The 17,666-nt window shown below is 38.1% G+C and overlaps 1 protein-coding gene across 2 annotated transcripts in view; it reads left to right on the top strand.

Annotated features, from left to right (window-relative positions):
- The first annotated feature begins 278 nt into the window (after positions 1–278).
- The window catches only part of KITLG (KIT ligand), a 57,490-nt gene continuing 40,102 nt past the window's right edge, over positions 279–17,666 (top strand). Inside the window, exon 1 of one of the 2 annotated variants that reach the window (XM_015857839.2) lies at positions 279–537. In XM_015857839.2, the coding sequence (XP_015713325.1) occupies positions 523–537 (15 nt within the window). In that variant the 5' untranslated portion in view covers positions 279–522. The remainder of the gene's footprint in view (positions 538–17,666) is intronic. The other variant, XM_015857837.2, reaches the window with a different exon arrangement.

Genomic DNA, 17,666 nt, shown 5'->3' with positions numbered 1-17,666 from the left:
CGCCCGGAGGCGGCGGGCGAATCCCTGCGGCTCCGCCCGCAGCCCTGCCCGCCGCTCTCCCTCCAACCCTCGGCGGCCGGGCCGGGCGCGCTTCGCTCCCTCCCGCGGCGGGAAGGGGCAGGCTGGGCCGGTTCCTGCCTCCAACTTCCCCCGAGTTTGCTCGGGTTTCCCCCTCCCCGTGGGACCCGCCTCGGCTCCAAGTGTTCCAGGAGGGAGGGAAGGGAACGAAGGGAGGGACGGTGGGAGGGAGGGAAAAGGCGTGTCTTGCCGGGGCTGCCGCCGCCGCCGCTGCCGCTGCTGCCAGAGGCAGATCCGAGATATAAAAGACCTGGCCGGCCGCCGGCCGCCGCTTTAGTCCGTGCCGTGGCGAGAGGCCCGCAGCGGAGCGACAGCAGCTCGGGGCTGGCCGAGGGCAACCCCAATGCGTGGACTATCCGCCGCTGCAGCATGCTGGAGCTACAGTTCAGCTGAAGGGAGTTTGCACACGGCCGGCTGGGCTGGACTGCAGCGCTGCCTTTCCTTATGAAGAAGGCACAAGTGAGTGCGGCCGGGGGGCGGCCGGGAGCGGGGCTGCCGGGCGGGGGCCGACGGAGGTACCTGCGGGCGGGGCGCGGTGAGCGCTGCCGGCTGTGCCCGCGGCTCGGGGCGGCTATCAGCCATCCGGAGGCTGCGGCCGCCGGGCGTGGGGCGGGAGGGAGAACACGGCGCCCGGCCTCCAGGTGAGCCGCTGCGTTGCGAAGCGGACCGGAGGAGGATAATAATAATAATAATAATAGTAAGAAAATAAATAAATATTGTCGGGTCTTGTCCTTGGCTCTCGCAGAGCGTGGAAAAGTTCCAACAAGCGGGTCGGATAGGTTCCTTTGCTTTTGGGAATTTTGGGAGGCACTCGGAAAAATAATAAATCAGTTGCTTGTGTTAACGCGTGGGCTACGAGGACCGGGTGTGAAAACGCGGAATGATCGGAGGCAGGAGCGCTGAAGCCGCGTCGGGTCCGTGCTGGAGGTTGCCTCCGGCATTCCTCCCTCACCCTCCTCCTCACTCTGCACAGAAGAACTGCTCTGTGCCCTTGCAGCGTTTGTGCCACTATTTATTTATCCAGGTTCTGTGCAGATTGCAACTGCTGCGAGTATTTTAAAAGCGAGGCTAGGGGCAGGAGACAGTGGAAAAGAGTGGAAAAATCATCTCGTAACAAGAAGCGGTTGAGGGGAAGTCTAAAAAGTTTATTGCATCACTCTGCAAGGTGCCCGTGTCCGGGCCCATCTCGCTGGGAGTCGGGTCCCCTCGGTGCTGCGGCGGAGCTCGGAGGGTGCTGTGCAGACGTGCACTCGGCGCAGATCCGGCTGTGGGGCTTCTGCCTCCCCGCCCTCCGTTCTTTAGAAGCAAGATGTGCCTTCCCTGTCTCTTGGCGATTGCCGCATCCCCCCCACACCGGCAACCCAAGGACTTAAGCGTGCAGCCACTGGAAGAGGCATAAGCATTTAAAACGGAGAAGCACCTTGCTAAAGTCTTTTCGGCAGTTAAATGCTTTTTCAAGAAGTGACAGGAGCTAGAAATAATTATTTTTGAAGTGTTTAAATGTCATCTGACCAAAGCACTGGAGAATGGACCTGTACCTAAGGAGGTATTAGTTGCTGACTGGTAGTTTTTGTGATGCTGAAATACAATGAGGTATTATCTGAAACGTTCATTTCTGAATTCTAACAGCGTATCTCCAGTGTTGATGTTCCATTTAGATGACTAAAGGTGCCTTAAACCTCCAAATTGTTGTTTCAGACCTACAGAAACTTGGTTCAATATGCCGAGTAGATTAATGATTGGGATCTCTCACTGAACTGTAAGAGATATGCGTGCAGAGTTGTACGCATTCTGTTGATACTGGAGTAGATAGCAATGAAGTTGTAACACAGCCCACAGAAGCGTGTGCTGGGCTGTTCCTTCAGAGAAGGAAAAAGCTGTTCAGCAATCAAGCAGGGATTTACAAGTGCAAGCAGTCAAGCGTTTCATTTCCTATGAAAGGTAAACTACTAAAAGCAGCAGAGTACTGGAACAACTTCTCGTCATGGTGGTGAAGCATCTGTCAGCCTTCAAGCAGTTACGCTTCCTGCTTTTTGGAGACACTATCAGACTCTCAGCTTTCCAAAGGACCATTTCTTTCGTTTTAAGGATTAGCAAGCAAACGTGATACCAAATCATTAATCATTCCAGGGGATCAGAACAAGATACTTCAAGAAGACTTTAAATTAAAACCATGAAGACCCTCGTGCAAAGAGAGAGCAAGTGGTGTGGATACAAGTAGCAGAACTTAAGCACATTGTGGCATTCAGCGCATTAAAGTGAACTGTAATCTTTACCCTCTCCTATGGCTACTTTTCCAATTGTCTGGACTGTTAGCTGTCATAGATAAGAGAATAGGATTGGAAAGCAAGAAAAAGAAGTTAACGTTTCTTAACATAAAAATATGTATTTGACCTGATAGAGAAAGTAAGAACTGCTACCTTGTTAAGCCTTGAAAAAATCAATACCTGGGTAGTGCTGGAAATAAGTCGGGCATTTGATGTTTAATGATGTGTTTTACGGGCACAGTATGTAAATAGTGCAGCTGTAGGAGCAACTGAGTCACATGTCAGTGCAGCTGAAGTGCTGAAAGAGAGGAGTCATGCTTAACATTGGAAGTAAATAGGTTGGTCAGTTTATTTACACCAGACTCAGCCTGAAAGACATGGGGAACTGCAGAAGCACGTTCCCCAATAATGTCAGTCCCAGAAGGATCATTTCTGAAACTGCACAGTTTAAGTTAATAAACCCTTGATTTAAATATACCAGCATCTCCTACATATATATTAAAGTGGTAATACTCTTAGAAATATGATTAAACATTTAGGGTCCAGTCACACAAATCCTTTTTCAATGGGACTGTTTCCATGAATTAATCTTATTGAAGGATTACTTGTATGAGAGGATTTGCAGGGTATATACTTAGTAATTAAAACTATTATCGGAAGTACGTTTGTCATTTTGCATGCCAGTATTGCAGCACATAAAATACCACTGATGTCTGGATAGCTTTTTATGTTTGAAGTAAGAAAAGGTGACGGAAGCTGCTGTGATACAATCTTGTAAAAACATGTAGCAGGTTTCTGATTTCCCTGTTCTTTGTTTTACTTGAAGTCAATCTAAATAAGATTAAGTTGCTGAGAAATATGCTGTGAGGAGGGGTCAAGCATGGGGCTAACTCAGGCAGCTTTCATTGCTATGAATTGCTTGATATTTGGTTTGGGCACTTGATCTTTAGCCATGAGTTAGATGTACAACTCTCAGAAACCTTACTATTAGAAGAGCCTTAGACCCGAGTTCAGCTTTTTACCTCTGAATGTGTGCTATTCCAGAAGATAAATAACCTCCTAAGTTGTCCTGTCCAGAGCACATTTGTGTCATGAACTGGGAGCCTCTGTAGTGTTTATTATAAAACAGTACCTGAAAGAAGTGTTAATACGCAAATTACTTATTCCTGTCTGATATCAGCAAGCTACGATAGAAATGCAAGGCAGATATTGATTCATTTGTGCAAGCTTATGGAAACATTATTTTAGTGGAAAGTATCAATTCTGGTCTCCAGTCTTTCTTGCTCATTCTATAAGAAAACACGAGGCTCTGTAAGACACTTGCAGCTCATGGTAGGCATAGATCTGCTGCTCATCGGATAGGTCAAGAAGTTTGCTGGAGCCAGGAATATGTTGTGCTATTCACTTTGAGTAATAGACTAAGTAAAGGCTCCTTCCCCTTTTCCCTGGTTTTCATTCTGTTTATGGGAGGCTGTTTTGTGAATACGGCAGCTGGAGAGAACATCTTGGATGGTTTATTCACCATGAACTGTCATCTGGAAAATAAACAGCTGATAACCCGTAAGACTTAAAGCTAGAGGAATATTTTGTGAGGCATTTGGTGGTTTGTTTCTTTTCCTTTGCCTTCTTGCATCATGTGTCTGCTAGCTTTTATCCCTGTGAACTATGCGGCACTTGGCTTTGTAGACTGAGGCCTCTAGCCCAGTCCATTCCAGACTCAGTACTGCTATTGCACAAAAATACAATTTCTCTCCTTTTGTGCAAGAAATTTCAGGCTTTCAGGTACAGCTCTGCTAGCTGACAGTGTCATTCTCCAAATTTTGTTATGCGACTTAATGGTATGCTGGCTCATGTAATCGCCATATTGTACGCGAGTTAAGAGTTGGCAAGGCACAGCCCTTGGCTTAGGGTGGGCAATGCTCAGTATGCAGTATATAAACACAACGCCCATTTATTTGAAGCAAGGAAAGAAAAATCTCCCTACGTAATTCCATTTGAGTGGTGTGGGAGCTGACAGATGAAAACGAAAGCATTTGTTCTCTCCCTGGTCTTCAGTATGCCAAGCCTGAAACTCATCAGCTTTTTAAACACATTGCAAATCCTTGTTTCTCTTTCCCACGCGCTTGTGGACAAAGGAGATGGAACAATGTAAGGTGAGTGAAGAGGTGTTAGTACTCCTCTTTGTTTTGGTGGATCGTCCATTGTTTGCATTGTGCATGGCCTCATATGGGAATCTACAAAGGCAATGTTCAGAAGTACTATCAGTGCTGAAATGAGTGATGGCTGGAAGGTCATAAAATAAGGACTTTTTGCTGGATGATTTTAATTCTTTGCAGTTGTAAATAGTATCAAAGGCTTATTAGTATGAGACTGAAAACTAAAAGTATGTTACAGTTAAAAAGAAAAAGTAGTGTTAGGTATTTTATTTGATTAAAATAAATAGCATGCATAGTAACTTTGGTTGATGAAAGTGGGTATGCTAATGAAGACATTGTTTCTTCCTTACATCTAAATAAAAGTCAGCTAAGGATTTCAGATTAATGACAGCTTTGGATTAAAATAATGCAGGAAATAAATGATCCTCTAGTTTCATATTCTTATCTAATAATCACTAAATGATACATTGTTTTTGTTTGTTGTTTTTTTCGTTGTTTTTGGTTTTTTTTTCTGTTTAAACAATATTTAAAACATACAAGGTAGTTGGATGGGATAACCATTTTAATTTGTTTAGGAATTTTCTTCTTTATACATATTCTTGCACAGTTGCTGTGCTGAGCAGAATTAAGTTTAGTTGCAAGGTAAAAATAGCATCAAGTTTATGTTGTTACTGCTGGTATTTCCTAATGGAGGCCCTTGTGGTACTCACTCCCAGTACCATAGCTTGGAGTACACTGGTTTGCAAAGTGGCAAGTCCTGAGCTTCCAGATATTCTGTTAACAATTGAAACCATGCTAGACATGAGACATAGTAGTGCAAGGGTAAGGAGCTGCAGAATGGCCTTGCAGGCCCAGTTCAGTGCTCTCTCAATAATCAGAACTCCTGAAGGGTTCTTTCAGTCAGGTCTACCGCAGTCCTGCTAGGCCTACATCTTCACTACTGTTAAGGAGCACCTGTAAATATGTATGAATTTTTTTATTTTTATTTTATTTTTCCTCCTCCTCTCTCTCATCTTTGTTGCTGCAAAACTTGATGAACGGAAAAGGTCAGTTTCAGGAAATACCTTCAAAGTCACATTTAGCTCAAGCCCGAAGAACTACCTCTTCTCCTGTTTGTGGTCCAGTACTGGTATAAGAGTTATTCACATGGTAATATTCTATTGAAGATTTTCTTGGTAACAGGCCAGGTATCTTGGAATTCCCTTACCCATACTGTCTAGGTTTTAGGCTGCAGAGAGAGGGAAATCAGGCAGAGGTGAATGCTGGCAGCCTTGGAGCTGAGGCAGAGCTGAGTTGCAGACTTCAGCATAAACTGATGGGTTATGTTTAGGATGGACTGTCCCAAGAGGGTGAATACGTGGTCTACAGAGATTAACTCTGGGTTTGTGAGCGGTTTTGTTTCAATTTAGATAGTGAAAAAGCTATTTAAAAGAATTTACCTGAACACACCTACTGGAGTGAGATGGACCCAGGTTCACATCATTTCTTGGGTAGGAGCTCAAGTCTTTAAGATGGATCTAACTATCCAGTATATCTTGTTCAAGCTGTTCTATTTTGTATAAGCAATTATGCACCATGCCAGAGGAGAAGAAGAAAAAAGTTCAAACTCTGAATCTGAAGTGTAAGTTACATTTTGCTCCAAATCTGAATTAGTCCATGCAATGAAGATTTTAATTCTGATGGTCTAAGTCATACTTTAAGACCAAATTAAGTGAGCTGCTAGGTTTATTCCTTCAGTCTCAAAGGTGGCTGACAGATGAGCTAGGAATGTAGGATGGATTACCTTTTAGGCCATAAGGCTAAAATCACAGTTTGTGAATTATGCCAGCCTCTAGACCTCCATTCAGAACAATTTAGGAGTCCACAAATCAAAGTCTGTAAACATCAGTTTTCAGTCCTATCTCTATTTACAGCTTGGTGTTTCTAAGGGTGGCTATCCCTGTACCTGAACCTAACCTCAGCACAATCTTGTTAGCTGTCACAGGGACAATAAATTCTTATCTAGTATTTTCAGCTGGTATGTTGCTTCTCATTCATCCTGCTGCTGGGCTCTATGGACTTCAGCTCACTGACAGCTTAGCTCACAAGCAAATTAAATCCAGTCTTCTCTACCATCTCTTCTATGAAGTATCTAAAATAGTTTTTAGAAGAACCCCAAGCACAGTTTAAGAATTACCTTACATATAAGAAGACTATTTATTGTATGATGGGACCTAAACCCTGCATTTCTTTGTCTGGGATGTTGATAGCTCTACTTGCTGTGAGCAGGATCACATGCAGTGATGGTGCTTTCCTCCAAAATGAACACCCTCCCTCCCCCCCCCCCCCTTTTTTTTTTCTTTTTTTCTTCTTTTTCTTCACTTGTAACTTTTAGAAGTTGGTAAGGAGTCCAAATATCTCACCCCATTTAACCCACATACTCATATACACAGGGGAGCTCACACTGTACAGAAGCAGCTGTACATATTAAGTATTCCTTATCCAGATGTCAGTTTACATAAGCACAAACGTACTTGCAGTGCAGATCTAAGGGGGATGTGAACATCTTCTGCATAAGATATTTGAAATTCTGCATGTAATGTGGGCACAGATGAAACTGGGGAATGTCCAGGTTCAGCCTAGTATGATTTGTTCAGAAATACATGTGTATTTCTTTTACAGTAGAGATATAACCTGTGTGTGAACTCACACCATACTTTGACAGAAGAAATGCAGAGGATAAATGAGTATTTTAATGCAACAGAACCTCATCAGAATAATGATTTATCTGAGCCCTACACTGGATAATCTTAACAGTTTTTGTCAACTGGACCTATGATTTTTTCTTTGTGTGCTATTGTTATCGATTATGGAAAGTGGAATTCACTGACAGATAAAGTTAGTTCTTCATTTTCTGAGGAAGAAACTAATAATTTGTTTTCCCCTTCAAAAAGGGGTTTGAAAAAATAAGTATATTTTATTTCAATGTGGAAGGATGAGGAAAATAATAAACATTTTTCTTTGCTACCTTCTAGTTGTTAAAAAGCAGAAAACTAATATCTTCCATTTTTGCTTGCAGTGTCATGCATTATCTCTGATGGATTCATAGGTCTCTTTGCTAACACTCTAATTACTTTTGATTTTTTTTTTCTTGGCAGTATAAGCCAGATTGTAAAACTGATTTTTGCATGTCCTGACAACGTATTTCCATTTAAAACAGAAAATGAACCCTGTGCGATTCATACAGCAACTGTCTTTGTAAGAGTTGCTCTTTACAAAACAATTTACTTGCAATATGTACAGTACATTCTGAAAACTCAGAGTAATGCATTTATGTACAAGGCTCATTATTTCAAAATGTACCTGTAAATTTGGAAGTTTTGGGCTGTGCAGGGAACTGGGCATTTTACTTCCTCCATTTCACATTGATATAAAGAAATTCCTCACATTTCATAGAGATTTCATAATTGCACATAAAATGGGAGTACTTTGTCAGGATGCTGACATTTTTGTTTGAGCTGAAGTGATCTGAAGGCAGCAGGGATTTGGTTGAGGACAAGGCATGACGCATTTAATTTAACAATATGCTGCATGTATGCATAGAACTTCACTACTGAAAAGAAGTGCTTAGAAATTTAGAGAGGTTAAAATGTACACATGCTAACAGTTTATGGTTAAAAAAAAATAAAAAATCCTAAGCTCAGACCTCAAATTTCCAGCTTCTATTTGTCAGCTAATTAAGTGAAAGATTTGTCTCTCACATTAAATGTCAGGCAGACAATATTAAGCATTATGTCTTTAAACTGATATAGATCTACACATTGGTTGTTCTTGAAATTTGTTTTTCTTGTACAACACTGAAACACGCAGGAATAGGAACATTAGTCAGCCAAATGAATTTAGGAAGCTTGTATAACACTGCTTGGCACCCTCTTTCGTTTGGATTAAAAAATATGTTCTTGAATAAACAGAGCTTTTTGGTGGTTATTTTAAAAGGGTAAAAAGATTCTCCAATATTCGTAATTGCTGTCTTTTTGAAATTACAGTGTTTCAGCAGTGTGTGGATTGCATTTCCATTCTAATGGCAAAAACTATCAGTGCTGCACTTGATGCAAATTTAAATAGCTCTGATGTGTATTATATTCTTTATTTTCAAGGTAATACGAACCTTATTTATAAACTGTAAGTTTAAATGCTGTCACTGAAACTACTTTGATCTTCTTTATTATAATCCCTGGAAAAGAATGTGCCCTAGATGTGCCATGCAGTCTCTAAATCTGTGTCTTTTAAAAATTCTGGCCGTGAACATACTCTGCCCCAAACTGTTTTGATACATTCCTTCACTATTTTTTTCCTTTAATAGTGTAAAACAGGACAGCAGGAGTCCTCTTTTCATGCTACCAAAATAAGAGAAAAACTTGTCTTCTAAAAATCAAGGAGGGGTAGATTCCATTGCCAAGCAAGGTGGTGTACATAATTCCCTGACAATTCACTTCTGCCACAGAAGGAAAAAGAATTTGTCCATTTCCACATATGCAACCAACATTTCTGGAATTACTTTTCTATCATCACGTATTACTACAATTCCAGCTTCTCTCTCCATTCAGACAGAGAACAGTGCTATCCTAATATCTTCAGGCATTTTGACTGGTCTCTGAATGTAAGTCACACAGTCTTAAGCTATATTAAGAACTTAACATAAAAGTTCTGCACTTCTGGAATCCAAAATCCAGAAGTTTTCTCTTTGACTGTACTGTTACCTTCCATTCACTCTAAGCTTCATCTCTAGTAAATGTTTTCTACAAGTTCCTGGCAGTCTGTCAAGTGGTCATTTTTATATCCTATCAGCTTTCTGAGGCCCACTTCAAATATTAATCTTTGAAATAATATCTTTTTACTGTATTTTATTTTGTCTATGAAAATTTAGGATCTCAGGATTAGAATGAATTCCCTGTTCTGTGCTATATACATATATATATACACACTGATCTGCTGCTTCTGGAAGTGACACTACTTCTTCCTCCACAAGTTCAAACATTTCCTTAGCATATTAAAAAAATCTTTACTTTTTTTGGAAGAGTCTTATATTTACTGAGATCAAAGGAAATTCCTGTAAACAAACTTGTTATCACTTTCTGATCAACCTCTTAGCTTTATTATGTAACAATATAGGAAATAACTGATTTAGCGTTTTAATGTGACATTTACATCAACTGGAGTGAAATTCTATTCACTTTTTTTTTTTTTTTTTTTTCTCTCATCAGCATATTATTTAAAAGAATCTCTTCTCACATATGGTCTTTAGTGATCAACTAGAGATTTATCGGAAATGATTGTCTGCAGTACTTTTGTTCATTTCACACTGCAAGAGAAAGCTATTGACACCTACAAATGGTCTGAGACATATGTAATGTTAATTTGATTGTAGCCTGCTGGTTGATTTATATTGAAACTAACCCCTTGCACTTTGCACCCAAGAATATTATTTCAGTTTCTGCTGAACTGTATTTATTTGAAGTGCTAATTGCCAAACTATTGTGTGCTTTTTGTCTTTATTTTCTGTGACAGGTTCCTTTTCTTAGTATGTAGGCTCTATTACTTATTTCAGAGTAAATAGCTCAATTCCTGCAAAACTGTGACAATTGCTTTTTTTTCTTGTCCATGTTGACAAGTATCTCTTAAGCATACTTGTTGGAAAACTGCATCATCACTTGTGAAAACATCTAACTCAAGTCTTACCCTGGAATTTTAGAGAATAGGAATTGTAGAATTTATATTCTGAAAAGATATCCATTATCTCAATGATGAGATCTTTTCTGTAGGACTCATTGTAGAAGCCAATGAAATTTTGTGGTAGATAAAGTAAATTGATGTCTGTTCTTCAAAAAACACAATTCTAGGAAACATCTAAGAATTGGGTATATAAATAATATAAAATATCATATTAGATCATTTCAATATTCACAGGAGTTTTCTTACAAGAACATCCGTAGGAGATTGCAGCTCAATGTGCTTCACAATTGTTTTACTGTTGAATGTGGATCTCTTTCATTCCCATGAATGATTTTGGCCAAGTGTAAAGCTCTATAACAAGTAAACCTAGACAACTGCACTTTTTTTCTTTTTTTTTTTTTTTTTTGTAACCCTTCTGAAAATCATCTCTAAAATTAAATAGCTATTCTGTTCCATCATTGCAAATGTTGTGAGAAGACCTACATTTCATCAGTTACTTGCTAAATTCAGAGGTTTGTATTACTGATGTCTTAATTATATATAAAAATTAACGTTAATTGCATGTTGGAAGCATACACGTTTAGTAGACATTTATATTTCTCCAAAATTGTAGAGACATAATGAGTACCAAGTTCTTTTTTTTTCTCAGATTATTTTTCCTCCAGGTATATATGCATTGCCATAGCCCTACCAAGCCACAGACTGACTGACTCAAACTCTTATTTTGTGTGTTTTACTGTACAGGTTTTGTAATTTAAGGAAAGCTTCAAGTGAATCTTCAGGCTTTTGCTTGGGTATTTGTAGTTCTCTCTTGTTAGCATGGTTCAGACAAAAACATCATGGCAATCACTGAATGGCATTTATATTAATTCTGTAGACATAATTCCGTGACAGTGAAGTTATTTGGTATATTCATTGTGTCTCTTTGCTCTAAATGGAAAGGTTCTACCTGCATATAAATATATATCGGAGGAATGTGTCTGGTCTGACTGGAAACATAGGAGACTGTGGATTTAGCAGTTAGACTGTACAACATAATTGCTGCCCCAATGTCTCTTCACCTGCCTCACTCCACAAAACAAAACCAAGAAGTACCTCCAAAAAACCAAACATGCATACACACAAAACCCAAACACATCAAACCACTTGAATACTTGAATATTAGTTATAGTTTGTGTGGAAGGCTCTAGGATTTGGGTCAGGCTATAACTTACAATTTGTGTAAATTTTTCAGTAAAGGCAAGAAGTTCATAACTTGGTACAAATAAGTAATCCTGGTTTTTGTGTTTTTGTTTTTTTTTTTGGTTGTTGATGTTTGTTTGTTTCTCAATTTTCTTAAATATACAAAAACTCTTAACTCATTTTCTCATTTTTCATTTCCTCAGAGTTAATGAATATGTCCAGATCTTAAAAAAGATTTTTTTTCTTAACAGCTTGACTCTATTGTTGTGTTGTCAGTAGCTTTGTATTTAGATCAGTCAATAGTAGGAAGGTAGGAACTCTATATTAAGAGCTCAATAAAAAGAATAGAAAATCATAGCTCCTGTAAAATAATTGATTTTAATGTACGAAGATTCATTGTGTTTCAAAATAGGCGAATAATGAGAAAGTACTGAAGCAAATTACTTAGATTTTCTCTCCGAGAAAAGGTTTAGGAAGAAAACTAACAATCCCTACGTTGTGTCTCTCTGATCATAACACTGAGGAAAAAATCATACAGGGATATAAACCAAGGTGTATTGTTAATTTGATGCAGGGCAAAAATTTAAGAGTTAATGTTCTTTAATTGTTAACAGCCTCATATTGTTCAGTCTGGAAGAAGGGTTCACAGATTGATGACAACATGTGCAGACTACATAAATTACTCAGGTTAATTGATATTGAAAGAGATTCTGAGGAACTTTTAAAAGGTTTAGAGAAGATAGAAGAACAGATGGCATGATGGCAAGTGGAGTTCATTGTGTTGAAGTGTAAGGGGGATGCATTTTGGAAAGAATATTTTGAAATAACTGTAAGTACATTAATAATAGTAGTTTTCATTAGATGCAAAAAATACTTGCAAGCTCTCTCCTAATGTATCTGTAGTTACACTTGATCAGGGGGAAAAGCAACAACAACAACAACAACAACAAAAAAAAAAAGGATGAAAATTCTCTTTATTTTACCTGTTGTAGAAGAAATCAGCCAAGGTACTGGAATGTAATGGAAGCAAAAAGAAAAAAATAAGCGTAATATTTTTATGATAGTGAGGGACAGCCACCTTAAACAAAGCCCTGGTTGTGCACTGTATAAATAACCAATAGTACTGAAATGGTAGTCCTAAAACGGACAAAAATATTATATGGAAACAATATATATGAGGAGGGGAACAGAAAGCTGAGGGCAAATAACTACTGAGAGAGATGTCTAGAAAGAGTAATATGCGAGAAGTAGTGGACAGTGATTACTGAATGCAACTGATCTTTTCATTATTGCAGAAGCAAAGAAATACTTAATATAGTGGGAAGTCAGAAGATACTATAACAGGCTATGCTACCTTCACACTTGTCTGGAAAGCTTTTTGATGGCAGATGTAATGTAACTTGAAGTGCAGCTTGATAGAAGTCAGCCCAAAAGGGTCACTAGTAACAAAAGGAGTAGTTCCAGACTTCTCATCCTTGCACATCTTTTATGCCTCCACTCATTCCTCAGGGATTAGTTTTCTGTCTCTGAGCTGAACTGGCCGGTCACTGATTCTGAATTTACGGACATGGTGAAGGGTCGGATGAATGTCAGAGCAAGGGAAGCTACAGAAAAGGAAATGCTTACAGCTCTCTTACAGCAACAGGGCAGAGCTGTAATATTGCTTCAAACCATCTCATTATCTCCCACTGAATTAAAAATTTTATACACTTAAGTAGGTTAAAAGATGTGGTTACATTAGTTTACACTGTGACTATGAAAGCTTTGTATATTCTAATTCATGCAATTAGGGCGATATTTCTCATACATGCAATATATTCTGTAACTGTGACTGCAAGACTGATTGTGCACAAATCTGACACCTCTTAGTTTCCAAATCTTCCCTCCTTCAATTGTACAAGTCAGTTTTGGCCTAATTTTAAACTCAGTTTCATATAAAACCATCTGCCAAAATTACCATCTGTAACAATTCAGTCTGTAGTTTTGGGAAAAGGAAACCCTTTGAAATATATTGTAAATGAACTCCAATTACTGAAGTAATGACAACTGAGACATTTATACTGAAAGATTTTCTTTCAGTGTGTGACTATGAATGGTTAGAACTCACAAAATTTAATGCAATGCTGACATGTTGCATTGATCTAGCTACTGAGTTTCCACTGAACATCCCTGATAAATACAGGAATGTACAATATTTCATAATAATTAGGAGAAACACTTAAATCAGTGGGAAATATTACAAAGTATTTCCTCCACTAATTCATAATGAAGAGGAAATGAAAATATACTTGAGTTTTTGATTCAGTGCTGCAGACATTGGCTCCTCACATTACAGGGAAAAAAAAAAAAAAAAAAAGATCAGTCCCATCCCCTTACTTTTTGCCATTTTCAATTTACATTCTGAAGTTCTGAAGTGACTTTATATAGTGCTTTGAATTCCTAAGAGGGTCATTTGGGAAATTTGCTTTCTGTAAAACAAATATGTCTCATGGAAGTAATGTAAGAAAACTTTTAAAATTAACAGTGTCACAATACATTTTAATAAACCTTGAGAAAGGAATTGATGATCATTTTATGTGATAAGAAAATGTGCAGTTGGAGAAATAATTGCTTAGATATTTTTGACATATGGAAGTGTTTTCAATTTAGATTGAAAAAAGAAAAAAAAAAAAAAAGAAAAAAAAGCAATTGATCTTACTAATGTCCAAGTTAATGGCTTTAAGACAGGGCATAATGTATTTGTAATTCCAGCTTGCTGAGGTAAATGGCTTATTGCCTTCCCAGTACTTAAATTGTCTTACAAGCATACTTAAATGTTTTGAAGATTAGTTTCTAATTTGATGTGTCAGTTGTCTACAGTCACAGAAGCTGTAACTTCAAGGCATTTGAGATTAACCTCATCCATTGGTGTAGTACTTTAGGTAAATATTCTTTTCCCGAAAAATAGGTACTTAATTTCCTTGTATTCTAATAGCAGTATAAATGTAAGTTTGTGCTATTCGTTCATAGATCACTACCTTAACGCTAGATCTTTCAGTATGGTTTTGATTATGCATAGAAAAGCACCTGATTAAAGTTACACAGGTATTAAAAAGCTGTGTAAGAACTTAATTGTTTGTTTGTTTGTTTTCAAAGTAGAATGATTTGCTAGTAGCATTCATGAGTAAGAGAAATTTGAGTTGAATTCAAGATCTGAAGTTTAAAAAGTTTATTTTCTTTTCTTCTCTCTCTCTTTCTCTCTCTTCTGCTTCTCTTCTCTTCTCTTCTCTTCTCTTCTCTCTCTTTCTTCTCTTCTCTCTCTTCTCTTCTCTTCTCTTCTTTCTCCTTTCTCATTATTCTTCTCTTCTCTATCTCCGTTCCTCTTCTCTTCTCTTCTCTTCTCTTCTCTTCTCATTCTCTTCTCTCTCTTCTCTTCTCTTGCTTTTCTTCCTCTTCTCTCTCTTCTCTTCTCCTTTTGTCTTTCTTCTCTTCTTTTTTTTCTTTTTTTTTCCTTTTTTTTTTCTTTTTTTTTCTTTTTTTCCAGCAAGAAGATGACTTTCTGGTTTTGTTTTGCTCAGTTTTTTTTGGAAACAGCTGAGATAAATTTGCATGAATCTCTTAAACGTTTCTCGGAACATTCCTAATGAATACAGCTTAGTTTGTCAGGTTCAGTGATAGGAAGAAGCACAAAACCAAGATCTACTAGAAACTTGAAAATGAATAGATTTAAATAGGTCCAGGGAGAGCATAAGCCTGGCAGTGTCATTTCTGATGGGCTCACTGAAAGTTCATTTGATGAATTTTGACAAATGTGGAATCATATGTTCCAAGTTTTTGAATGATAAAGTTTAAACTTAGACATTTCCCTGGGTGGTATCATGACAGATCTTCTGTTTTGCTAACTACCACATCAAGAAACACTACGTAAATGGAGAAACAACAATAGGATTTTTGTCATGACAAATAAATTCAACATGTTTAAAGTCCGCAGGGTTTTTACTGCCTCTTCTGATAGTTTTAGAAATTTAGCAGCAAAGCTAAATGATGCTGCTTCCATTTTTCACATTTGTTGATTTTTAGCATACTGGCTTTTAAATGTCTTGCCTGCAGGGGCTTTTAATTTTTCTTTCTGAAACATTATCTTCTGGAAACCTCCTGGAGTTTTTGTAAAACAAAAACAAAAACAAAACCCACAATAACTAAAAAAATTATAAAATTGCTATAGATTTCTGTTTAAAAGTCTGCAGTGGCTGATTTTGGGGCCACGGGCCTACTTCATTTTCTAACAACAGGTGGTTTGTTGCAAACAGAACATGAAGTGGAAAGAGTTATTTATTAGTTTTAAAACTCAAGTAATATCTAATATACATTACTACATTAAATTGTCCTCTTGTTATTCACATTTGTAGCATGCTATGTCTTTTTTTGATGTAATGTAGCATCAATTTTACAACCACTCAAGATTGTAAAAGACTATAAAATCCATAAAACTGCTTTTCTAAATTATGAACCATATAGGTACATCATGAATGGGCATTATGGTAAATTTATTGATTAAAAATAATTAGAAAATAATAATAATAAAGTAGAGTAGAAACTAAAGTTTCACTGCAGAAGAACATGACCTGAGCCCAGTTCCTACAGCTGAGATTTGTAATGATACTCCTTCATCCTGCAGTAGAATGTTGCAAGAATACTTTTCAGCCTTGTTACATGCTCCAAAGTAATCATGTAGGTTTAGGGTACTACTTGTTAAAGTATATTTTGAATTCTGAAAGAGTTTCAGTTTTCATTACTTACATACGTTCAAATGCTTAAGTATCACTGATTATGATGGAAGAAAACAAACAAACAAAGAAACAAAAACAGCAACAAAAGGTGGGAAAAATATTCCCCCAAAGATCCGGATTTGTTGTAATTGCTGTTGGAACATTTCACCACAGGTTTGCCCAAATGTATGATTTATTTATTTATTTATTTATTTTAACTAAATATCTTCTAAATGCAAGTTTAGCTTCTTCAACAACATTTTCCATGGGAGAAATGTATTACATAGTAATTTAAAGTTAGCAACTAAGTCTTTAACTAAGTTCAAAATGAACACTCAATTCTAGTGCACAGGCCTTTTCCAGGCCTTTTTAAATTGTTGCAGGGGCTATTGCCTTGGAATATATCCAAAGAAACTAGCTTTTGTATGAGTAAATTAGGAATACATTTTATGTCAGCTGCTGTTATCAATAGAAGAAACTGCTCTGACTAACAAGGAAAAATCCCATTTAAAAGTTACATGACATAAAGTGTTGATTTTAAGTTGTTAGATCTTCTTCATAAGTAATCACCTGGCTGGGTAGTGCAATTGTAGCAATGATGCTCTGTGAGAGGTAGAATAATTTGCTATTCACATCTGCTGTAGAGAAGAGCCCATGAAACTAAGGCATTATACAGAATAAATCAATACATTTTGTGATCTTGGAGAAGGTACGATGAAGTGAGTCACATGTTTGTTTTCCAAGAGTCTGGTTTTTTGAAGTTAGGCAGAATAGGGACTCAGAGAATGTTGATCAGAAGAAATAGATCAAGGGAACAAATCAAATAGATACAGGTATAACTGTGTAAGCAAAGCAGCAGTGTTGCTGTGAGAACATACTGATACAAACTGCCATTGGTACGTGCTAACTGGACAGTACAAGAGTCACCAGAATAGTGAAGATCTGGAACAAATTCAGACAAAAATAGTTTTATAATTGCTTCCATTCCCACTTCTCCACACTTTCTATTTGATATTATCCAGAAAGAACTGTCCTGCTCTGCTCTTTGCTGCCATATCTTCATCTTGAGCTCTGTGTCAAGTATTGGGCACCACAACATAAGAAGGTCAGAAAAATATTAGTGTCTAAAGGAGGATTATAAAGATCGTGAAGGGTCTAGAGGGCAGAATGTGTGAACAGTGGTTATCATCCCTTCATTTGTTCAGCTCAGAGAAATGAGAGTGATGGGAGGTCCCAAGGCAGCATATATTTCCTCATGAGGGGAGGAGAGGGACAGCATTAAGCTCTGCTCTCTGGTGACAGTGAAAGGATTTGAGGGAACAGCATGGAGCCATTTCAAGGAACATTCAGGTTGGAAGTAAGGGAAGGGTCCTTCAGGCAATGGGATGAGCTCTGCAATGCACCAAGCTTGCTAGAGTTGGAAAAGAGAATTTTCAGTGGTCCTGTGTGGAGCCCGGATCTGGACTTGATGACCCTTGTGTCAGGGTCCCTTCCCTGATTTGATTACAAACGTCAGCTGTTTG

This window comes from Coturnix japonica, chromosome 1 (assembly GCF_001577835.2).
Source record: "Coturnix japonica isolate 7356 chromosome 1, Coturnix japonica 2.1, whole genome shotgun sequence".
NCBI classification, from domain to species: Eukaryota; Metazoa; Chordata; class Aves; order Galliformes; family Phasianidae; genus Coturnix; species Coturnix japonica.
Note: the sequence above shows the minus strand (reverse complement) of the source record. Positions and strands in the feature narration are given on the sequence as shown.